At 37.7% G+C, this 26,812-nt stretch overlaps 1 protein-coding gene across 4 annotated transcripts in view; it reads right to left on the bottom strand.

Moving 5' to 3' along the window:
• LOC135197153 (S-adenosylmethionine decarboxylase proenzyme-like) overlaps nucleotides 1-5,528 on the bottom strand; it is a 52,480-nt gene extending 46,952 nt beyond the window's left edge. For 3 of the 4 annotated variants that reach the window (XM_064224128.1, XM_064224129.1, XM_064224130.1), the window contains exon 1: nucleotides 5,307-5,527. In XM_064224128.1, the coding sequence (XP_064080198.1) occupies nucleotides 5,307-5,440 (134 nt within the window). In that variant the 5' untranslated portion in view covers nucleotides 5,441-5,527. Of the gene's footprint in view, nucleotides 1-5,306 lie in introns of all 4 variants that reach the window. The other variant, XM_064224127.1, reaches the window with a different exon arrangement.
• Nucleotides 5,529-26,812: the final 21,284 nt, after the last annotated feature.

Below are 26,812 nucleotides of genomic sequence, written 5' to 3'. Positions count from 1 at the left end.
AGAGAGAGACCACGTACTGAGAAAGAGAGAGAGAGAGAGAGAGAGGAAACCTTTAACCCTCTTATACGAGAATGAAATCAGCGACCACAATTCCCTCATCTGTCTACCTGCCATTAACCTTCCCCTTTGTTATAAGACTCACGGAACCGCAAAAATAATCCATCTCCTTTATAGAGGGATTTGTTCTTCTGGTCAAAACTAATGCATCCCGCATCTTGCCTCCACCGCCAACGACTTTAGAAGCCGGGTATATTGTAATATTCATTCAGTATAAGCGTCTGTGTATTTGTATGTTACAGAAGATACCTAAAATTTCAAAAGGCTGCATATGTTTTTGTTTTAATCAATTTATTGCGCCCATTGGCGTCAGACATTTGAGTACATGGTAATACAGTAATATTGTTTACATCTACATTGTAATTAAGTAATAGGAATGAAATACAGAGTGTAGTGTGTGTCCGTGTGTGTGTTTGTATTTTACACGAGATATCTCATATTTCAAAAGGCTGCAAATGGATAGGAACGGAATACAATTTAGGCCAAATGCCAAGCACAGGGACCTACGAGGTCAGTCAGCGCTGGAAAGGAAATTGATAGTACGTAGGTTTGGAAAGGTGTAACAGGAGGAAAACCTCAAAAGCAATTGCGCTATGAAATCATTGTTAATAGAGGGTGAATAGCAAGATGGAAGAAAGATATGAATGGATAACAGGGGTTGCAGAGAGAGGGGGGGGGGGTTACCGAGGGGAGGTTGCAAAAAATCCTAAGGACTGCATACAGTGCACCCCTTGAGTTGCACTGACGGCGGGGGCTGCATATGGATTTAAATGAGCTTTTATGGGGGGTTTGCACATAAGCTGGGGAACGTCCGATTCTATTCTGAGACGACTTTTCAGAGAGAGAGAGAGAGAGAGAGAGAGAGAGAGAGAGAGAGAGAGAGAGAGAGAGAGAGAGAGAGAGCAGTATTCAGATACGAGAGAGAGAAATTAGCATCCAAACAAGAGACGCCAGAAAGAAGACGATTATCAGAGAATAATCCCAATTAGAATTCCTTTTCATTTAACACTGGGAAATCAACACCTAAGAATTTAAAAGACGACGCATCAAGTTCCATTAAGGGTATTCCATAAGGGTATCCCATAGGAGGGTAAGCGCTAACAGTGCACCTCACACGATGCAATGTAGGTTTCTTGCGGAGTCCTTGAGGCCCCTAGCTGCAACCTCTTTCATTCCTATTACTGTACCTCCGTTCACATTCTCTTTCTTGTGTCCCACTTTCCCACCTTCTCCTAACTAGTGTTTCAACATCATTTATCGCGCTGAATGACTTCATAGGTCCCAGCGCTTGTTTTCATATTCGCGCAAGACACTGTAATCACTTCTGCACAATATTATAAGTATACATTAATACCCATATTCCCCTTTCTATAAGTGCGTCAAGGAAGTAAGGCCTATGAAATAGAAAGTGTGTGTTTGTGTGTGTGACCTTCACCTTGAAAAGCAAAAAGAGGTCCAAAGAATTTCCATCCAAAGTACTGCAGCTTTAGTAGAGCAAACATCTGCTTCGATCTCGCCTGCTAAGAGTTGCCAAGAGCTCAGGTAATAGCAGCCAACAACAATACCCTCCCTTTATATATATATATATATATATATATATATATATATATATATATATATATGTATATATATATATATGATACTATACATATTATAGTATATATATATATATACATATATATATATATATATACATATATATATAGACACAAACATATCCCGAAGGTTATCAATTTGCTTGGAATTGCCGACAAATTCTGCCAACAAGAGAGAAATTTCCTCACCTGACAAACAAACAAAAAATACATAAATATACTAATTACACAAAAGAGAGGCAGAAAAATCTTAAGAGATCCTCTTCACATAAGCAAGAGGCTTAACGTTCTTTTAAAATGGGAAACAGAAGAAGAATAGAATTCCGATTCAGAAAAGGGAATACCCACTTGTTCTCAACGGAAGTGAATGAAATGTCCGCGGAACAGGGATAACAAAAGGAGAATTTGATTGCATCAAACGGACTGTCTTTGATCTAAGGAAAGTTCGAATGCGTATACCATACAAGGCAAGAGGAAAGGTGTTGCAGATCTTAAATATTTAAAATGGAAAATCTTTACACTTGGTGTGAAAAAACGTAAATGGCAACACCGCAATTGAAGACCTATTTTTAAGTAGAAATGACTATCTGCACTAACATGGATTAGAGAGAACCTATTCCAGGCGTCGAAGATTTATGTTCAGAAAAAGATGGCTCATAAAGAGGAAAAAAACTTGCCTTACAACCAACGCCTTTTAATTGAGGAAGAAATAATAATTCTTTATTCTATCTACAAAAAAAAACCTTCAGCAGCGTCTACAGTGTGCCACGCACGTCAAACCTCAGGCATAGGCCCCTACGGTGCCACATATTCGTCGCCGGAGGTAAAAATAATGGCCTGTCAAATAAAAATTGACAGTCAATGGTCAATCACTGCTACAAGTTGGCAAGATTCCATCTAGGCAGCAATTCCTAGACGGGCATCAACAGGTAAACTACCTTCACTTCCAATGCTGACCAAATGCCACAGATGGAAAGAGACCGGAATGTTATAGTAATAAAGGAAAAACAAGATGCAAGTATGGCATGATGTAGCCCGACATTTGAGGGGGGAAAAAACTGGATAAATTTCTTGGCGGAAAATAATCAAGGATAAGATGCTAATTCGCTACATGAAGTACAAAAATTATAAAATTAACATATATATATATATATATATATATATATATATATATATATATATATATACGTATATATTCCGATTCACATTTTATAAAAGAACGTGTAGAAAATTAAGTATTAATAAACTTTGAAATTGCATATACAAGTACATAATGACTAATTCTTAGAATGGTAAACGCTATCAAAAATTATCATTTTTATCGACGATAACTATGATAGTCCATCAGTTGCCGTCTGAACTTCTTGGGCTATCTATTTTCACCAATCAGCGTTCAGAAAAAATTACGACACTGAATTATGGTCTGTGATGATCGAGGTTTCGAAATGCTTTTGATTATGGTGTCCGTGCAATACAGGATCCAGAGAATCTTGGTGCAGTGTGAATAGGCTGAACCTTCGTTTTTAACATTTGATACAGACCCGGAATGGTTGGGGAATATAGACGATGCATCAGCGAGGTTTTCAAATGATCTCTGACTTTTACCGCTGTTCTAGCACAAATCAAAATTGATAATTTGGAGAAAAAAGGAGCGATCCGTACTTCAGCTTACTCAGAGCGTGTGCTAAAATATACTGTCAAATAGAGCGTTGTTTCATCACAGAAAATTGAAATGATTATGCTATATTTTATTTTATCATTTTTCTGTACTGTTTAAAATGCACATTATTAACTTTTTAAATTTTCACTCTAATAAATAAATCATAAATATTCCATCCTAAAATTCCCGCATGTTTAACTCAACCTGAAACATCTTTTTCAAATCTTTTTAGGGTTTCCTAGCCGCCCACCCCCCTCCCCCAACAAAGTCGTTTGTAGGCTTACTCCCTGACTAGCGAAAACGAAGAGTTCTGGGCTGTACAGTAAACTCATTGCATACCATAAGCAGTAATTTTTAACTGTTTCAGTGGCACATATCAACGAATTGATATTGGAAAAAACTAAATGCCAAACAAACTGAAAGTGAAAAAAAAAACTAAATGACTTTTAACTGTGTCCAAGATAAACCTCAATGAAAGTGTGCAAGGACAACAAGAAACCTCAAAGTTTTGATAAATGACGTTGTTCTGATGACGTAACGTATCTTTCAAAATAAGTAGCCAAATAGGTTTAAGTACAACACTTGGTACATATTCATCTAATCAAGAATTTGACGACTGTTAACTATTTAGGTATAACGATTTACCGAATTTAACACGAAAACAGGAACCCGAATAACTAACTCTTCGCGCGACGGAATTAAATCATCTGCGATGTTCCCCTCACAGTCATCTGAAAGCAGTAACTGGTGGATGGGAAAACCAGAATAAACTTGGCAATTACCTAAAACGTCTACGAAAACGAAAAAAAAAAAAAAAATCTAAGGTTAAAAGTGGGGGCGCCTCCTGTTAGGCCTCAATTTGTCCACCGACAGGAGGGCCCTTGTGGTAATCAATAGGCCCGCCTTGTGGAGGGAATGACGGCCCGTAGGCCTAGAGGGCCTCCTCTTGGGAACAATGGCAAGGGTGGCAAACAACGTGAATTTCGAAACATATCAATTACCAAAGAAATTTGTTACCAGGTATTGGAAGTAATCAATATAATGCTCATCGAATTGGTTCCACGTACGCCGTGCGAGAAAGGAAAATTAGGTAATATGGAATGGAATATGGATTTTAGGCTTAACGCCTAGCACTGGGAACTCGCGGCAGAGAGCGTGGCGAAGAGAAGTTATGTAATATTAAGACTGATAAAATCATTTCAGTAAAAACGAACAGATTTTCAGTAAAAATGCATGTCCAATTTGAACGTAATAACTGATAAATAAAATTACTATTAAATATAAATCTTCAAAAATTGTCATACTAATGCAGAGTACTATATAACACCGAATAAAATTTAAATAATCGTAATTGACAAGCTGCGACCATACTTTTTTTCCTGTGTAATTCAAAATTCTAGACTTAACCTACCTAAACTTACCTGCTCACCTTTGGCATCACATCTTAATATGCGACTACACATTCTGCATTTGTATACTGCTACCGGTTTAAATTAAATTTTATCTTAACACCCACCCATTAAAGTTAAATGACACAGCCGGTCGAGTCCATGACCTTTCATTTTTGTTTACATTTTTGTATCTAACCTTTTGTTAGCCAAATTCTGTCATTCGCAACTCTACTTGTTTCTGTCGTAGACTTCACTGCAGCACTCATTTTATCCGTACAGCTAACAAGTGGAATGTACTACCAGCATGCTACGGTAAATGGGTCAAAGTCATAAACTGTAGGTACACTACCAACCAATCGATAAATTTGCGATGTAAACAATTCCTGGCCCCGGTTTAACTAACAACCGGGACACGGGACATTATCAGTAGAATTTGTTGGCTACATTCTTACTATCCAAAAATGATGCATAAGCGGTTCAAGAATTCACGCCAACGCTGCACCAATACCAACTACACTTTTTTTTTTTAATGACGGTGAATCAGAGAGGGAACCCGACTCAGACATGCCTTTACGAGACAACCATTTTCCCTGCACTGCCTACCTGGGAACTTTCCTTAGGTCACAATTAGAAGTCATTCCATCCTTACGAGTGAACCACACTTCCAAAAGTTTCTCAACGCCTTCAAAGAAGTGGGTGTTATTTTCAGCAATCATATTGGCAAGTGACTGGGACATTGCTTGGACAGAAACGGCTTGCAACAGAAACTGCTGTAGGGTACGGAACCTCTCTCGAGAAAGCTGTACACTGAACTGATAAACGTATTGTGCTTCAGGCAGGGGCTAACATCGGTTTGCGTCTGAGAGGAATCCTGGGAAAAGTTGTCGTACGGCATTCGTGCCGACCACATTGGCAGCATATCAATAACCTTGTTATCCTTTTTTTTTAATTTGAAGTGCAAACATTCTTTTAGCAATATCAGCTCAACCTAAAAGCACGGAATTAGTGAAAAGTAGTATTTCAACCGTGCAATTAAAAATACAAGAGTTTACAACGACGAACAACAAAATTGGGAGTCATAGAAAACCATACTGCATTTAGATCGGCAACGGATGGTAATCCTTACTTGAACTGAATGGTGACTGCGTGAAAAGTAGTATGTATGAAAAACCTATCATTGTAGTATATCACCTTATCAGGTTATGGCGGTTGTACTGGGTAGGCATAACTTCCAGTGATATATACATATTCAGTGGGATTAAAATACATGATGAAGACAAATTATCCGACAATTTTAATCTGAAAGGGAATCATATAAGCTGTTGTGTTATCTGTAGCTCTGGAGTAGCTAGCCCTACTTTTCTCCGTTATAAAGATTATCTAGGAAAATGACAAAGCTTCCATATTATATAGCCTCTGGGAAAGCTATACCTGTCTGAGTTATAAAGAGGAATGGCTGCACTACAAGGGGTTCGTTTTATTTCATCGTCTTTATCGTGGCCTGTGTCAAAAGTACTTATAATTTTCATTTTTGTTTTAATAATTGCGGCCCGTGAAACGCAAATCGGACTGGTATGTTCCTTTCACATGACAGCCTACTATATAGTCATTATTAGTTCCACTGCCAGTTCAATTAAACTTTGTGAAGTCTTCAGTAAATTCATTGGGTTTCTTTATAAATTATAACAAGTATCTATTTTGAGAATTCTGTTGCTATGATCATGCAGTTTTGCTTATAAAAGCTACATTTATATGACAACAGTCAATTTTCATTATTTTTATTATATTTGATCTGTAATTTCAATCCCTTATCCCCTTTTTCTCGTCATCTCTATTTACACCTCGGTAATACTTGCTTGTGCTACTATGATATTGATTTTTCTTATCTAGTCAGTATACATTTAATGTTAATTTCACGCTCAACCAACTCCTTCCATATGAAGATAGTACTATGGCCTTTATTTTGAACATGATATCTCCAGTGTTGTCCGCAACTATACTCTGTTTTTTTCCATCTGTCCATCCGCCTGCGGGCTTTAAATAGTTACGCTATGTCTAAGTTTTAGGCAAATAAAAGGACATCTGGGTGTACATTTGCAACTGAAAAGTGTTTTAATAATTTAATGTATGCGAATTAAAGCGTTAATATTCGAAACAGGATATTATTTAAAGCCCGGGACGCAGTGTTACCACGCGCAAACACCACAAGGAGAACTGTGTATCATCTGTTCTAAACGTATCACTTAGCCGATATTTTTTTTTTTTTGTAATCGATGAAAGTTTGACGATTGACTGAAATTTTAATGGCGATATAAAATTTCGATTTGCAGCTTAAACGTTTAATTATTTATTTTCGGTCCTGTAACTCGTAAACCTCTCGATTTTAAAAAGTGTATAATGATCTCATGTTTTAATTTACCAAATGCTGCGTTTAGAGGTATTAATGTTGAATATATACCATGTGTATTTCTTGAGATCATTTGTCACGGTACTCAGTAAATGACTGGTTAGAAGATGGTCAATACGATTCAAAAGATTGTTCATTCTTTACTCTTGAAATCTAGTTTTACACTGGCAATTGCCTGCTAAAATATAAAGACTGAAGCAGGGTTAATCTTACCATGAAAGTACTCTCTCTCTCTCTCTCTCTCTCTCTCTCTCTTCTCCCACTCACACACACACACACACACACACACACACACACACACACACACACACACACACACACATATATATATATATATATATATATATATATATATATATATATATATATAATATATATATATATATATATATATATATATATATATATATATATGTCTGTTGATTACGCATGTGTTTATGTATGTGTGTCAGTATTGTGGTTTTAATAATCTTGCTTATGTATTTCGATTTAGATTGCCGCTGTATTCCTTTCTATTAAATATATTAATTTCCTCTTTGCACAATACCTCCCAAACTCCCATTCAAAATCTATTAGTATGAAGTGAGCGCTTTGTTTCCATGACTCAAAATTAGGTATGATCAAACCAAATTGTGGACGATCTGAAGTTAACGTATCCCAGTCCTAAAACACCTTTGCTGCCGTTACCTTTGGGGGTATAAAGAAAGCTGGAGGTCGCTTCAGTCGTCCACTGCCTCTTAATACATCAGTTCCCCTTTAAAAGGCTTCATAGAGCACCAACCCAGAAATCGCGTGAGACCCAGCGGGAAGGAGAACGGAGAATCCATTTCATTTTCATTTCCTCAAGGTTGAAATAGAATAGAAGAAAAAAAAAAGTTATACAGTCCGAAACTGATATGTATAATGAGTTCATCGTTCCTGCAGCTGCCGATGATGTCAGGTCTCAAGATTTCCCCCACAGTAAATGACGTCATTTGAGAATTTCCGCTCTCCCGGCTTGCATTGTGCTGTCATTCATACGGCCATTCAATCGCGTGGCCAAATTTCTGTTTGTATTCAGAGATCAGATTCTAATCGATAATTACGTTTGAAATACGACGCAAAAGGAGATCATATTAAGCTTTCATAGCCACAAGAATGTACATAAATTGAAAGAGAATTGTAAAGGCCATACGAGTGACATTGACTACCTCGCCTCTTGAAAGAAAAATAAAAGAAGATGCAATATTTATTTTTTCCCTTATTTGGCAGTCGTGATTAAGTTCTTTTCTAAACAAGAAGATAAAAGCTTAATTAGTCTTCCACGTTAATAACACAAGGCGTACGAGTCAGTGGCGCTCATCTCCGTCAAAATGGCGGTTATGTGTTCAACCGTGTTTGTTTGCTTGCATCTCTGTCGGTAAAACATCTCAAGACCTTTTTGATGAATTTCAGTGAAATGATGTGGAATGGAGGGATAAGGAACAGGAAAGAGATTTTGATGTACTTTTGCTTCTTCTGTGAGTGTGGAAGGGGTTTATATGAATATCTATATATACACATAATTTCACTAATTAACCCAGAGGGCTGTCTGTCGGATTCAACAACGGGCCAAGAAATTTCTGACTTCATAATCTGGATGTAACTGAAACCGAGTCGTTTTGAAAACTGGTGACAGCATCGTAGCGCAGAAACGGAAATGCGTAGCAACTGCTCGGGGTAGTTTCCTCTTCTCTGTAATCTGGATTAGACTGATAAAATGTGGATAATGTTATCAACTTTTTAAAAAATGCGTTTATGCGCTTACTTCAGTGTTCCGCCGGAACAGGCGATCAAAAGGAGGCTAATGCTCTTGTAGATTTATTATTATTATTATTATTATTATTATTATTATTATTATTATTATTATTATTATTATTATTATTATTATTTTATTATTATTTTCTCAAGGTAATGACATCCAAAGGTTTTAACCCGGTACGTATCCACCTTTGCGGCATGTTTATTACAAGCCTGTTGGGGATAACCGTAAAATCATAAACAAAAGACTAAATATCGTATAGCTAACGACCCCAAAGAAATATTAGTCCTAGATAACGAACCCCCCCACCTTACCCTCCCCGCCACTATCTTGGAAAGATCATTATTATTATTTTTTTTTTTTTTTTTTTTTTTTTGCTCTATCACAGTCCTCCAATTCGACTGGGTGGTATTTATAGTGTGGGGTTCCGGTTGCATCCTGCCTCCTTAGGAGTCCATCACTTTTCTTACTATGTGTGCCGTTTCTAGGATCACACTCTTCTGCATGAGTCCTGGAGCTACTTCAGCCTCTAGTTTTTCTAGATTCCTTTTCAGGGATCTTGGATCGTGCCTAGTGCTCCTATGATTATGGGTACGATTTCCACTGGCATATTCCATATCCTTCTTATTTCTATTTCAGATCTTGATACTTATCCATTTTTTCCCTCTCTTTCTCTTCAACTCTGGTGTCCCATGGTACTGCGACATCAATGAGTGATACTTTCTTCTTGACTTTGTCAATCAACGTCACGTCTGGTCTGTTGCACGTATCACCCTATCCGTTCTGATACCATAGTCCCCAGAGGATCTTTGCCTGATCGTTTTCTATCACTCCTTCAGGTTGGTGCTCGTACCACGTTATTACTGCAAGTTGGTAGCTGATGTTTCTTGCACAGGCTCCAGTGGAGGGCTTTTGCCACTGAATCATGCCTCTTTTTGTACTGGTTCTGTGCAAGCGCCGGGCATTCACTTGCTATGTGTTTATGGTTTCGTTTTTCGTATTGCACTTCCTACATATGGGAGAGATGTTATTTCCGTCTATCATACTTTGAACATATCTGGTTCTTAGGGCCTGATCTTGTGCCGCTGTTATCATTCCTTCAGTTTCCTTCTTTAGCTCTCCCCTCTGTAGCCATTGCCAATTGTCATCGCTGGCTAGTTCTTTAGTCTGTCTCATGTATTGTCCGTGCATTGGTTTGTTGTGCCAGTCCTCTGTTCTTTCTGTCTTTCTCCTGTCTCTGTATATTTCTGGGTCTTCGTCTACTTTTATTAGTCCTTCTTCCCATGCACTCTTTAGCCACTCGTCTTCACTGGTTTTCAGATATTGCCCCAGTGCTCTGTTTTCGATGTTGACGCAGTCCTCTATACTTAGTAGTCCTCTCCCTCCTTCCTTTCCTTTCGTGTTATGTATAGTCTGTCCGTATTTGCTCTTGGGTGTAGTGCTTTGTGTATTGTCATTTGTTTCCTGGTTTTTCTGATCTATGCTGCGGAGTTCTGCCTTCGTCCATTCCACTATTCCTGCGCTGTATCTGATTACTGGCACTGCCCATGTGTTTATGGCTTTTATCATATTTCCGGCGTTGAGTTTTGACTTGAGTATCGCCTTGAGTCTCTGCATATATTCTTTCTGATCGTGTCCTTATCTCTTGGTGTTTTATATCTCCTCCTTCCATTATTCCCAGGTATTGTATCCTGTCTCATCTATGTGTTTGATGTTGCTCCATCTGGTAGCTTTATCCCTTCAGTTCTCGTTACTTTGCCTTTTTGTATGTTGACTAAGGCGCATTTTTTCTATTCCAAACTCCATCCTGATGTCCCCAGATACAATCCTTACAGTCTGGATTAGGGTATCTATTTCCTTGATGCTCTTACCATACAGCTTGATGTCGTCCATGAACATCAGATGGTTGATTTTGTTGCCTCTTTTCTTGAGTGGGTACCCGGCATCCATCTTCTGTAGTACTTTTGTCATGGGAATCATGGCTACTACGAAGAGTAGTGGGGACAGTGAGTCGCCCTGGAAGATCCCTCTCCTGATATTAACCTCTGCTAGTCTTATTCCAGAGCTTGTAAGTATTGTATTCCAGTTGCGCATTGTATTTTTGAAGAAGCTGATGGTATTTTCCTCTGCCCCATATATTTTCAGGCATTCTATTAGCCATGTGTGTGGTATCATGTCGAAGGCTTTCTTATAGTCTATTCATGCCATGCTTAGGTTGGTTTTCCTCTCCTACTGTTCTTCATTACCATTTTGTCTATCAGGAGCTGGTCTTTTGTGCCCCTACACTTCCTTCTGCAGCCTTAGAAAGGCTGCAGAATTATTATTATTTATTATTATTATTATTATTATTATTATTATTATTATTATTATTATTATTATTATTATAGCCGATTCAACAGTATTTAATTTATATGAAGTCTTACCTGTTTGTATAGAGAAGACTACGAATTGAATGCCGTAGAATCAGCTGTTGTTTGCAACGGCCCGTAATATGCCGTCAGTGCGCCTCACGTGGTGCACTGTAGGCATTAACTAACGGTCTTCGCAGAGCCCCTTTGGCCCCTAGCTGCAATTTCTGTCATTCCTTTTACTGTAGCTCCGCACATATTCTCTTCCTTCCATCTGACTTTCTACCCTCTAGCAATTGTTTCAAAGTGCAACTGCGAGTTTTCCCTCCTGTTACATCTTTCACACCTTGCAGTCAGTTTCCCTTCTGCGCTGAATGACCTCACAGGTCGCAGCGCTTGGCCTTTGGCCTAAAATTCTATATTGTATTCTATTCTACTCCCCCCAGGGATGGGCTCATTATTATTATTCAGTCATCCTATTCGACCGGGTAGTTTTTTTAGTGTGGGGTTCCGGGTTGCATCCTGCCTCCTTAGGAGCCCATCACTTTTCTTTCTGTGTGGTGTTTCTAGTAGCACACTCTTCTACATGAGTCCTGGAGCTACTTCGGCATCTAGTTTTTCCAGTTTCCTTCCTTTTCAGGGTTCTTGGGATTGTGCCTAGTGTTCTATTATTATTATTATTATTATTATTATTATATTAACGGTACAGCAATGGAAACATTCCGTGGAACTGTTTCACTTCTGTCAAAACTTCAAACTTATGAATAATAATGTTGTAATTAATAATAATAATAATAATATATATTATCTATATATTACTATATAGTATATATTATATATATTATTATATATATATATATATTAATACACTTTTAGGGCATAGGTTTCTCTAATACAATTTTCGTTAAAAGCAATTGCTTTAGTGGCATCAATAAGTTTCTCGCAGGTATCTTCATACCGACGAAGTTTTTTTCCGATTCTCGTTCGTTAATTTCTGGTGAAGAATACGCAGACTTCCTTCTTCCATTTATTGAATTTTGTCGCGACAGCTGTTTCGCCTTATGGCATTATCAAGCGACTACTGACTTACAATTTGGCCTTTGGCTTTAGGCCTATTTATTTCATCGTGTGGGAGGTATGACCTTGAGGTATGGGTACTGGTTAGTCTGGGGATTAACAGCTTAAGGGCGTTGTTTTGGATACAAAGAACATAAGGACATATGTACTGTGACAATAAAAGTGAAAGTTTAAACAGTGGTTAAATAAATATTCAAAATACAATGCCATGTGCTAGAGTTTCCTTAAATGTATGTTTAAAATTTAATATGTTACATGTTGGTTTTAGATAAAAATCACAAAATTACATACAGGAATGAAAATGAATATAGAAGTCTAAATACAGGAATAAAAATATATGTATATATTCTATAGCATGCATAAAGGTACAAGAGATAATTTCTGTTTACACATAAATGAGTATAATTTAGATTTAAATTTGAGTGAGTGAGCGTGTGTCCAAATGGTCTACGTTGGTTAACGGCTGCTGATTCGTGTTGGGTGGGGTCTCAGCGACCTATTCAATTGAGCAAGGATGTTACTTGACTCTCGCTGACACTGGGTCTTCTCATATCTCCTAAGGGGCGCGATGTTCTCGGTGGATTGAGGCGCGCTGTCTTGTCCCTGTTGGCATGCGCATTCCTTCTGCTGGAGGGGAGTATATGGTCCGATTCTTGTTGGACGTTCAAGGTCGGCGTCTGAATAGCGATGCTCACCGCTTCCGTTATTAAGAGGCGACCGTAGTTGTCTTCTCTGTGCACGACCTGGGTGCCTTCTATGAGCTCTTGTAGAGATGGCTTCCTGTCTTGAACATCTATGTAATGTTGATGGATGGCCCCTTGATTTCTATGAGCCAGCAGACGTCTCCGAAGGTCGTTGTAGTGTGCCCGATGTAGTTTTGGCTATGAGATTTACACACCTCCTCTGGACAAGTAAATTTGTAAACTACATTCGTGCACATCTCCTTCGGTCCCCCCGGAGCGGTGCTGTTCTTCATTATTAAGGCTGCTACAAGGTTGGGCTTATTATATATCCTGAGGCTTATTTTATGGTAAGGGGCTTTTGGGGTTACGCCTCTGTTTATTATCCCGCGTAGTGTGCAGCAATCCTCCTTGTATGCAGACCCATAATGTACACGATGGTAAATAATCAAGTTCTCGTTTTTCGTCATCGTGTTGGGTTGGTAAAATTCGTCCATTTTCTTTTTTATTGCTGCTTCGATAATTTGATCTACATAGCCGTTGTTTGTCAGCAGTTGGAGAATTTGATCGAGTTCGTTATGTATGTCTCTCCATGATGAGCTGTGTGTGAAGGCTCTGTTGACATACGCACTCACGTATATATATATATATATATATATATATATATATATATATATATATATATATTATGCATAAATATATCATATTATACTCACAGATATATACATTAAATATGTATATATATATATATATATATATATATATATATATATATATATATATATGCATAAATATATCATATTATACTCACAGATATATACATTAAATATGTATATATATATATATATATATATATATATATATATATATATATATATATATATATATATATGTGTGTGTGTGTGTGTATATATAAGTATGTATGTATATATATATACATACATATATATATATATATATATATATATATATATATATATGTGTGTGTGTGTGTGTGTGTTTGTGTGTGCATAACACAATTAAATATTCAATGACGAATATGGGAAATATTCAATTTCAAAATTCCCGAGGAAGAAAAAAAACCTGCTTCATTAAATCAAGTCAGGCTGAAATCGGTGGGAGGCTTTGAGATTTGCATATGCTGGAATACTTGTTTTCATTAATGCAATACACGAACATATGTTGTTTCTCAACATTTTTGCGATGTTGCTGCGAAAAATCCAGCAGCCGTAACAACTATATAAATAATGTGTGTGCCATGAAACGAAGTGTGGAGCAATAACAAAGAATAATAACAATAACAAAGAATAATAATATGAAAAGTGTTGCTTATTTAAGCACAACTTGGCAATGTTTAGCCCTACAGACAGACCATCGTGAGAGAGCGGGAATGTGTCAATTTTATAAACCCTAAACTTAAGCATTTGCAAATGTATTTATTATCCATAAACTGTTTGTCCCAGGATTACGCCAATCGGTTAGAATGAGTCCAGAGGTCCTCAACAACCTCTTAACCCCTTAGACACTGTTCCCTCATCTCCTTCTCCCTCCTCCCCGCAGTGGGGATAGTGTCGTCAGGTCCACCTCATGTGGTGCACTTTATGTTTGTTTGTATGGTGTTTTTGCGTTGCATGGAACCAGTGATTTTATTCAGCAACAGGATCAACGGCTTTGCGTGACTTCCGAACCACGTCGAGAGTGAACCTTATATCACCAGAAATACACATCTCTGACCCCTCAGTGGAATGCCCGAGAATCGAACTCGCGGCCACCGAGGTGGCAGGTTAAAACCATACCCATCACGCCACTGTGGCGCCTGTGCAAGTCATGCATTACTGAAGGCTCTTTGCAGCATCCTTTCTGCCCCTAGCTAAGACACCTTTCAGTCTTTATATAATGTACACCGATCATTTGATCTTTCTTCCATCTTGCTTCCACCCTCTCTTAACAGTTGATTCATATTGCAACTGCTTTGAGGTTTTTTCAAACCTTTTCACTGACAATTTGCCTTTCAGCGCTGAATGACCTCATAGGTCCTAGCGCTTGCCTTTGTCCTAAATTCTATATTTTATTTCATTCCTTCTTCCTCCTGAGCCGCTCACCAAATGAAATTATCTGGTTCTCTTTCTTTAGCCAAACCACCTTTCTGCTTCTGAGATATCAGAATGATGCAGCTATTTCTTATAGCTCCAAGTCCATCTCTCACCCTGACCGCAGTCTGCAACCAGGGCCACGTCATTGGTGTGAAAAAGGAACTGTGCAAAGAGACGTTTTCGCTGACAGCAGCCAGCCCGTGCAAGGTGGATAGCAAAGTCAGCGCTTTCTTTGCTATCTGGGTTGCATGAGAAAGCAAAAGACGTTGACTATTTAAGCCTTCTTCGTGATATCAGCTGTGGTGATGCACAAAGTTTGCAGAGACACAAGTACAATCGTCATCATGATTGACAACAGTTTCTTTCATAAGTTTACTGATGCAAATGTAGACATATTTACATACATACACAAGCATATATATGAATATACATAATTCCATATATATGTGTATACACACGTAGGCTACACACACACATATATGAGAAAGCACATAAAAATATAACATCATACTAGTATGATTTCTTGCTCTCCGCAGCCCACCCCCCTACCTCAACCAAAAAATTAATATATGAATATCCAGTCCCAGTGCTGCGCTGTGGAGTTGCATAATCAAGCATCACTGAATTTTTGTCTAACGTCAAGCAAAAACTTGTGATTTCAAATGATCTTCCAGCCACCATTTAGCAAAACTGGCTCTCTTGCCATAAACTTTAGGTTTTTTCAAATCTTTAAGCGTCTTTCAAAGCTTGAATGTTATTTTCTGAATCTCGTTGCTCAGTACACCACTTCACTCAAGTGGTATAGTCGTCTGTAGCAGCGCTAATAAAACATTTAGTTGAAAAAATTACAAGCATGTTTGTTTCTTCTTCTCCATCGACAGGTATATCGCTGATTACATTGTTCATTTATGCCGTGGAAGTACCTCCATGATTTATGATAATAAAAAAGAAATAGAACGATGTACTAGGGAGGAATTAGGCTCATAAAAACCTAGCGCAAGTAGAAACTCGCCCGCAGGCGGTCGAAACTTTTTGGTAAAGAAATATTTCGTCTTGAAAACGGAATTAATGTTTGAGGAAGGGGCTAGACGTCATTCCTCTCTTGCTTGCTTATTCATGACGAAAATGATACGCAGCACACACACACACACAGAGTGAGTTTTCTGTAAGCGTCAACCGCCAGTTAATGAAGCCACACCCTCGATCTGTTTTCCCTCATCATCTCCATAAAAGAGAATCGATAAAGGACCTCTCTGAGACTTGGAGTGTTACACAGAGTCATACGTCCTGAGCTCTCACCTACGTCCTTTGTGGTGCTTCGTCGCCCTGCCTTGGCTTCGACGGATTTAAAGAGGATAAACTACAAGAATGTTCAGAAAAACGACCTTCACCCATCAAGAAGAAGAGGAATCGTAGCTTGTTTACATCACGATGGTCGGTTCAGTCCCATTTTTGTCGTTCGCTGGTGATTTCGCTCGCAGAAGTATTCGTTGAGCCTTGCAGTTTGTTATTTGTTATGAAAATAGTATTCCGATTTGTCAAGGAGGCTGCAGATACAGTTATAATTCTCTTGATAACATTAATCGTGTATAACTTTCCGTTCTATCGAAATGTGCTTGTGTGCTCGTTTGAGTGTTAGCACATTTTAATAACATCATTGTTGACTTAGTTACACCACAAGTACCTTCTACCTTCTGTCATTGGGACCGCTAGCTCCTTAACTCTAGATTTGCCTGTCAAGTGAAAATATCCCAAAGGAAGACAGAAACAACGGCAGAATTACAAGGCTAACAGTTTAACTGACTAGAGAATTTAGTACAAAGACCGAGCACTGGAACCTATGAGGCCATTCAGCACAGTAAAAGATTTGTAAGGTGCAATAACAAGAGGAAAACCTCGCAATTGCACTATGAATCAATTGTTAGGAGATGGTGGAAAGTAAGATGTAAGGAAGAGAATATGAACAGAGTTACAGTAAAAGGAATGAAAGGGGTTGCAGCTAGGACCCGAAGGGACGCTGCTAAGAACCTTAAGTAATGCCTACAGTGCACCGCACGAGGTGCACTGATTGGGCCATCCCCAACGGGGGATAACAGTTCGAGTTTGACTGTTTTCGTTCAATAACCAGATAACATTCGAATATCGCATGGTTCCTACAAAAAGCAAATAAATAAAAATCCTAAATCTACTCTCTCGGTGGCCATGATCTAATTCACCCAAAAACTCGCCACAGTCCATCACTACACAGCCTAAGCGCCACTGACATCCATCATTAGGCCTATGTTTGGAGAGAACTTGCGAACACTCAGGCAAAACCAAACACGCAGATGAGTGAACTTTCAACTGCCTTACATAGAAGGAAATCATAGGTCTCGGTAAATAAGTAAACAAATAAATAACTAAACAAAACTGAAAGGGTTGGACGGGGAAAACGGCTTCCATGTTTCAGATACGATGCAGTTACTCGAGACAAGAGGGGCTGTCGCATAGACACTTCAGCGAAGCTTGTTGACACACACATCCCTCCATAAAGCCATAGAGGTCTCTTCTCGCGCAGGGTTGCCGCGAAGTCCGCACGTCACCGAGAAACTAGCTCCGCACCGGGAGTTGTAGTGTTAATTGCCAAGCAATGTTATTTTACTACACTAACTAGACTAAATAGTCACCCTGCTTATATTATATTAACCGTATCTTTACCTGTATATAAGTTGGGTTTACTAATTAAACCTTTTTAGAGTTAGAGTTTCCCCTTTCCGAAATTCAGTTGCTTCATATCTTCTGAAACATTACGTAACTTTAATGATAGTCAAATTTAGAATCCAACGGTCCAGATATAACAGGTCAGCCAGACAGCTCCCCAATTTTAAGCCTCTTCTGCGCACCTACGTCGTCTGAGGGAGCGTGGTGGTGAGAACCATTAAGACCGTAGGTCTAACACACCGTCAAGAGACCTTTATTTTTTTATTTATTTTTTTTATAAGAGAATGTTTTTTGAAAATGATGTATCTTTCAAGTGTCAAAAGAATGTAAATAACATTTGCCTTTTGAAAATATTTGACCAAGTTACCGAAATTCAGTTGCTTCATATCTTCTGAAACATTACGTAACTTTAAAGATAGTCAAATTTAGAATCGAACGAGACACGCGGACAGTGTTCAGTCTTGAAGCTGATTTATTACATTCGATATATATATATATATATATATATATATATATATATATCTATATATATATATATGTGTGTGTGTGTGTGTGTGTGTGTGTGTGTGTGTGTGTGTGTGTGTGTAATTACTGTTTTATAGTTCTGAATGTTATATATGATTTGATGTGTAAATTAGGCCACAAAGTGAACACGGGCAAGTAAATTAATTCATAAAGTTTTCAGATAAAAGTGGGAAGTTTAAAAAAAAACTGCACTGAAATATATTTCTTTATTAAAAACGGTTGCTTTTTCATTCATTACTTTGGGTCCCCACAGAGTCATTTCTTTGCGTTCCCCACAGAGTAAGTTGACAAGCTATATAAATCCTTCGATATTCATAAGCAGTTTACTTCCTTCTTTCTTTTTAAGCCACATTTATCACTTTAGGTAACATGCTGTATGTTAAATCAAAACGTTTGCTGAAGTAATAATAATAATAAACAACCTAATATATAACATAGGTCTAGGCTTAAAATCAATGCCATAAGCATTGTAAACAGACAAAAACGATACGAAACATGTAGGTCTATATGCCCCCTTTTATGATACGGATATTTTGAAATGAGATATTTCCCCAAGAGAATGGACAGCATATTATGCACGATTTATGGTATACATGTGGCAATCCTAAGCCAAACGAATGCCCTATTTGGGGCTATGAGTTTCAAGAAATTGGAAAAGAGCACATCATAATTGGTCCTTTTATTTATCAATAAGCTACATTAATATAAAGAAAATCCACGATTATAATACACCACATCATAGCATACTGATATCAAAACTTATTCGGTTTTTTTTTTTTTTTTTTCGTTATAATCAGTTGAATCACTTCAACTAATGCAATTGCCTGATACTTGCAGTTGTTTTCTAAATAAATAAAAACTCATTAAACAGACTAAAGTTTACAATAATAAAGTCAGTCAGTCTTCACCCTAAGATTAATTCCCAAATTAACCAATTTTACTAACATTATATATATATATATATATATATATATATATATATATATATATATATATATAATTTACAAAGGCAAATTGAAGATAGCTGGACCTAAAGAATGAATGCATTGTGAGACATCACGTTTGGGTTACGTTATCTGCTGTTGTCAAAATCGGTTCTTGACAATCGTATGATCGTACCTATCTGATATTGGCGCATGAACACTCGAGACTAGTGAAAATGGTTAATTTTCAAAAATATTAGTATTTTCAGAAAATATTATATAATTTCAATCATTTTTGTTAATGGAAAAAATGTTTTAAAAGCATAGATATATATGCGGACCTACAGCGCCGCATACATGAGGAGTGGAGTCCGCAGCTCTGCAATTCGATCCCCCTCGAAACTTCTCTGCACTTTTGGTTGGTCGTTTCTCCGCGCTTTGGCAACACTGACTGTCACTCAAACCTGGTCAGCCAGCACCCTTGTAATGTAGAATAGCATCCCCCCTCCACCCTACCCTGCCCCGGGGAGAGATGTGGGTGTCGACCAACGTAGTACTATATACATTTAAATGTACCCTTGGAACATGTCATCTCCTCAGCAATTGCCGCGTACTTAGGTCGCACCATTATCACTTTATGCAGGCCCACTGCAACCAAAGGGCAATATTTCAACAGTGTAGATGCCCACAATTGTAAACAGACACTGGAAGAATAATTAGAGTGCACAGAGATCGTGCATAGAGAAGCTCGGTTCCACATATTGCCAATAGCCGTTGCTGCACGGGCCACTAGCGAGAGAGTGAGACTCACCAACCAAACTGATATATTCAGCACTCCCAGTAATATCACGTTACATTTTAGGTTTAGCTGTTAAGTCCGCATATTGTAATTACACTCTTTATCTCAATTTGCAGTTTAGTACTGAAGAGGCAGCCGGTAGGCAGCAAAACGGTCTGTTGACTATGGGAGAGTAAATGGAAGCAATCGTAAATAATCCTCCTTTATTCCTTAGAAGCTTGCCTGAAGAGAAAAAACAAAATATGCAGATTGATTCAAAGTAAATAAAAAGATTTTCTTTGCAAAAAATGCCATTGACTGCAATGAAAAATATATACATTATTTATATATAGCAATATATGTATATATGTAAATTATACTATATATATATATATATATATATATATATATATATATATATATATATATATATATATATATATATATATATATATATATATATATTTTTATATATATATATATATATATATATATATATATATATATATTGTTCAAGTAAGCCAGAACCAAGGAAAGTTAAGATCTCATTCACCCTTGTCTATATGCAAGTTGCCCCTTTGAACTGAAAGCATCCATTCTCTAGAAAGCTATCTCTGCTCCCATTGGCTGTCGGAATTTACCCCCTACAGGGCGTGGGTGGAACTTACCGGGAGAAATTTTTAAAAGGAGCAGGGACCAGCGGCTCGCTCTCAGAAGAACCTTAGACCTAGGAGAGGTCAGACGCTCCTGCTATCTCGCCCTGCAGACAACACTTCGCCCCTTTCTGCTCCCCCTGCCTCCTCTGGGGAAATCCCAAGTATTTTTATACATCCATAGTGCACAGAAATATCAGCAGATAAGAAGACTACCAAGCCCCGAATTTCCAGGTACTGTGAGAGTAAATTCCAGTTCAGCCAGGAAATTGTTTTGCCTTTTGTCTGTATTTCATTTCCATTTATCCAAGGCGACTTCCCCCTCCTTTGTTTAGTTTCTCATTCCCCCCATCTTGGTTCAATATTGTGATTACTCCCCTTGTGATACTAATAAACATCCCCTAGTAAATTCAAGCAAAGGAATAGTTCTCTCTGTGTAAATTCCCAGTCATTTTCATCCCCCCTGAGTGACCTGTAAACTTTTGATTGAAAGAAAGTAGTGTGTGACACTTGCCCAAGTGTGCCCCCACCCCCCACCTTATGCCAGATACCATCTCTTTGCAGACAAACACCGTGCCTGATTGTGGTAGAGCTTGGGAACCCTTGGAGTAAGCCTTGCATTTTCAATAACCCATTTGCACAAAATTCTGAACGCCGCGTCTGGTTGCCCCCAGCCACGTATTTCTGGTGGATCAACAATCAACCACCTTATTAGTTCCTGGACCTATGTAAATTAATGTAAATATAGTGCATTTAAAACTAAAGTCCAGCTTTTATGTAAATTCCTCCTACCTCAGTAATATCAGCCTTCTGCCATAGGTTTTTCTCTTTTCTTTGTTGTGACTCCTCGTTCCTCCATTCAAGGCCAAATTTTTTCAGTGTTAAACTACATTTTTCAGGAGTGAACGAGTAGTTCAGAACAATATATATATATATATATATATATATATATATATATATATATATATATATATATAAACATGCATAGACTACACGCCCAGAGATTAACCTTCACCACAAAAATAAGCCCACATGTGATACTGACATCATCACAAACGCAGGATCAAATATTTGAATTCTTATAGCAACAGCCAAAGACATGATTCCAAAATACTATGTCCATAGTGTTCAGCACTGGATGGGTACTATTGGTGTTTTCACACTTACTGGTGTGCAAATGGTGCCTTACAAAACGAAGACATGGATGAGTACTATGACAACTGAGTCGCCTTTCAAACGGAGACCTGAAGTAAACATGACTGAAATTACTTCGAGGTGACCAAAAATGACATTTGATTGAAACCAGCAAAGTGACTAGATCCCTGATTGACACCGAGGCTTGGCGAATAGATAGCTTCTTTAGTCTGCCACTACTCCTGGAATGTTCATGTGTGCTATTGCTGCGATTTGAGCGAAAGTTTTGCTATCTGACACATTTTTTCTCCCCTAAATTCCTTGACCCTTTGTCAACAAAGACTTCCTCTCAACAAAGAGGAAGACATTAAGAAGAGAGGGCGATACATAACACTGTGACAAGACCAGTGTTAATGTATGGAGCAGAAACATGGGCTCTAAGAAGAAAAGGGGAAGTAAAGCTTGAGAGAACAGAGATGAGAATGCTGAGGTGAATTATGGGAATATCGCTGCTTGAGAAATTGGAAAATGAAATAAGAAGCGGGGCAGGCTTAGTAAAGATTACAGAGGTGATAAGAGAGAGTCACGATGGAGATGGTATAGGCATGTATTGAGGATGGATGACAGGAGAGAGTGAAGAGGGCTTGGGAGGACCTTGTTAGAAGAAGATCGAGAGGGAGACAGAGAATTAGATGGCGAGATAAAGTGAAGGACTATATGAAGAGAATGGTTTTGTTGGAGGATGGTGCCTTTGATAGAAGGCAGTGGAGAAAGCGCACCAGGCAACCAACCCCTTAATGTAGGGATAACGGTGGGAAAGAATAAGAAGACTTCCTCCCACCAATTCTCTCAGTCCTCTCTTCCAGAACTTCATTCCTGGTCACTTTTCATTGACCAGGGGCTTTGAAATAGCATCAAACCCTCTTATAAACATATGATCACATCGTCGTGCTTTCCACCAAAAGAAACTATCCTAAGTCTTTCAGTAAACGTAATTAAATGACTTGCGGTGGTTGGGCAGTGTGCAAGCGTGGCATCTCAACAGAACACATTTGCAGACGTTTTGCAGAAAAGGTGGCACGTGCAATGAACAGAGACGTGGCCATTTCAAGTGACAGGAATTTCATCATTAAAAGAGAGCCTTAGAAAGGAACCCTATTCATATGGAACAAACCCGAATGGGGCATTAACTTAAAGTTCTAGCTCATTAAGAAGTAACTTGGTTAAGCAGTTTACCCTCCGATGATACTTTTGATGAGTCAGCGTTTTTGGGGAAAAAAACACCAATTCGGGTGGCTTTGTATATATAAAAAAAAACGGGTCTCCAGAAAGATATAGCAACTGTGGAAACGATAAAGATGAAAAGATTAATGGCAGAGGCAGATGGCTCGAATATATCGATTGGGGAATGATTTTGACAAGTAGAAGAGAATAGCCATTATCTCCACAATGCAAATAGAAAATTGAACGAAGGAAACCGAGATAAAAAAATAAAACCTTTCTTTTGTAACTTACAAAACCTTCCAGCCAGTAACTGAAAATGTAAAGATTTAATTCATATATCAAAAAGTACCTGGAACATTGATCCCGAGAGATGCATGACAGAATGAAAACTGAGTTCATCGACTTCAAAAAAAGAGAATATGATTTTTTTTTGCAAAGTGAGAGGTGTCTATGAGACATAAGCGGAAACCCCCTAAAACGGTAACATTTCCTCCCCGGCATCTGTCTAAGATTGCGGAAGGACTCTTCAAGGGAGACACAGGATTCAATTGGAAAAATGCCCCTAAGGATTCAAAACAGACATCCCTAAAGAAGCAAAAAGGCGTATGTATATAAAAGAATATAGTAAACATAAACATTACACATAAACATCTGTTAGGATACCAAAACAAACATTCTTAGTAATACAGAAACCATACATTAAAATAAACATCCTTTTATATAAAAAACATATTTTTTATACAAAAACATCGTATAGTGAAAAAAAAAATAGTTTTGGATACGAAAGCAATTTTGTCAAGTTTTCATAAGAAAAATATTTAAACCAAAAACACTTCTTATGATAAAAACATACATTCTTGGGGATACAAAAAACCACACTTAAAAATAAAACAAAAACAAAAAAATCCTCAGTCAAAGAAGTGCTGTACTCTTAGTGATATGAGAATGTGAACAATGAAGTGCGCCTTAAAGTAAAAAAGAAGAAGAAGAAAAAAAAAAAGGCTCTTACAAAGAAGAGCAGAAAAAGAGTCTCCTAAACACAAAAGCCTGGACGGAAAAAAGGCGCGCGTTGCACACCACTAACGCAACCGGTGCAGTCAGCGAGATGGTGACGTCAGAACACCTTTAAGGCCCGGTGGTGGCCTGTCCTACAGCGTTGCCAGACGTGCGATCATAGCTAATTTACTTTAAATAAAATAAAAACTACTGAGGCTAGAAGGCTGCAATTTGGTATGTTTGATGATCGGAGGATGGATGATCAACATACCAATTTGCAGCACTCTAGCCTCTGTAGTCTTTAATATCTATTATTATCACTATTATTCAGATGATGAGCCATATTTTTATGGAACAAACCCACAGGGGCCATTGATTTGAAATTCAAGCTTTCAAAGAATATGGTGTTCGTTAGAAATGAGTAAAAGAGGGTAATGGGCTGTACAGAAAACAAAGAGATTTCTAAATAAGAACAAAATAAATTCACGAATCTTAAGTAAATAGAAAAATAATTTAAGTAAATTACAAGATTGTAATGCATTGCGTCTTCGTCTGAACTTCTGAAGTCAGTTCTTGGTAAATAAATTGGCTTGTGTTGATTTCTGGGGTAATTTCTTCATAAATAATTTATTTTATTTTTTTTTTATTTTAGTTTGTTTGTGCACAGAAAAAACAAAAGTAAATGCAGGAAACAATTACGGGAAGATATCTATTTATCATTTAAAAATAAAATGCTTAACAGTTCACCTAGAAATCACAGTCTTGAAATAATTGCCCTGTTAATAAATTTGTTTATTTTGATCTCCGATTAATTTCCGAGCAGAAAAAACAAAACTAAATGCAGGACACAATTACGGGAAGCTACCTATATAAAGATGAAAAAAAAAAAAAAAAAACGCGTGGCAGTTCACCTAAAAGATCACAGACTTAAAATAATTCCCCTGACCGGCAGCTATATAAAGTCGGTCAATCGATGCTGAGTGTTGCCTGACGTAACACGGGTAAGAAAGAAGTGGCCTAAAATATTTGTGTGCGTGCGTGCGCGCGTGAGTAATTACATACGTGCGCATATATGTCTGTTCACGTCTAATATAAAGTCTGTTTTGTATCTGATATCCCTTTCACCAAAATTGTCTTAGACTCTTACTGTGTCTAGTATTCATCGGTGGTAGGTAACCATTCAAGCATTGAATCGACCCATTGGTTTAGCTTGATACATAAATAAATCTAAAAAATGAGTAAATATCTAGGTTCTGGATTTATTCATGTTTTTTATGGTTTCCTTGATATATGAATAAATAAAGAATAGGCATAGAAACGGGATAGATATACAGTTTCTAGATTTATTCATGTATTTTTTGGATTACCTGACGTATAAATAAATGTATGAATAGATTTATTCGTGATTGTAATGCTTACTCAATAAGTTAATACGTCTATAAACTGGGTAAATATATAGTTTCTAGATTTATTCATATGCTAAGTGAATGTTCTCACAACAAATCTTTTCTGTTCTTATCAAAGTATTTATTATTCAGGGGATATCCTGGTTACAAACATCGCAGCCTGAATAGAATGCTTATATATCCTCTGGCTTGTATCGTGGAATTCCCGGATACAACGAAATTTTCTAGTGGTATTGCAAGCGCACCGTTTTTTTTCTTCTTCTTCTTCTTTACCATGCTCCTAAGTTAGGGTTCATGAAGGAAGCCCGTCTCCATGAATTTAGGTGAGGGAAACGCACAGAGATCATTTTAAAGAAGATTCTATGGTTAGTTTTTGAGATATGGCGTCCCGCTTTTTTCAGGGAAGGTTGGTACTTGGTTGTTATTTGGCAGTATGCGTCCGGATGACTAACATATCCCTGCCAGTCAATGGTCTTTCCGTGTAATACCTCTATAATTATGATATCTTGGTCATTTTATGTTATTTTACGCCAGTTAGCGATCATTGGACAACGATTTGCATCGATCATTGCCATAGTCTCTAGTTGTGAGCGATTTCCCATGCGTGTTGAACAAACTGCGCATCAGTTTATATTTTTTTTTTTTATCGCTCGTACGTCCTGTTTTAATCTCAGTATCTTCCTACCTTTATTCTTTTATTCTCCTAACACCAGATGAAATTAGTGACGAGGTTTCCCATACAAATAAATGTTTTAATGATCGCATTAATTATTTCATGCTATTTTCAATTATTTGAGTATCTAGAGGATTTGAAAGTCCCATTTGGCGTTGATAGGACACACACACACACTCCCTGAGAATCCAGTTCTTCGTTTTGCTCATAAGCAAAGGCTGATTCATTCTCTACTGAAGTGAACTACGAGAAGCGCACTGTGAGAGAAAAGTAAAGTAAGACGTCACGGCACATGCAGTTTAACCGGTACACGAGAACTGCGAAGAGAAGCAGCTAAGTTGGCAGAAAAAAGTTATGTTCCGTAAAAACAAAGTGCTATATATAAAAAAAAACCTATACTCTGTTTTTTTCCATCTGTCCATCCGCCTGTGGTGTTTTTGTATGGTAACACTACGTCCCGGGCTTTAAATAGTTACGCTATGTGTAAGTTTTAGGTAAATAAAAGGATATTTGGGTGTACATTTGCAACTGAAAAGTGTTTTAATAATTTACTGTATGCGAATTACACCGTTAATGTTCGAAATAGGATATTATTGTTGTTGTTGAATGTAAGCTGAATGTAACTATCTAAAGCCCGGGACGCAGCGTTACCATACGCAAACACCACAGGTGGATGGACAGATAAAAAAAAAAAACAGAGTATAGTTGGTGG

The sequence above is a fragment of the Macrobrachium nipponense genome, chromosome 18, assembly GCF_015104395.2.
Source record: "Macrobrachium nipponense isolate FS-2020 chromosome 18, ASM1510439v2, whole genome shotgun sequence".
Taxonomy (NCBI): Eukaryota; Metazoa; Arthropoda; class Malacostraca; order Decapoda; family Palaemonidae; genus Macrobrachium; species Macrobrachium nipponense.
The sequence above is the reverse complement of the archived record's forward strand: the minus strand, read 5'-3'. Positions and strand labels throughout refer to the sequence as shown.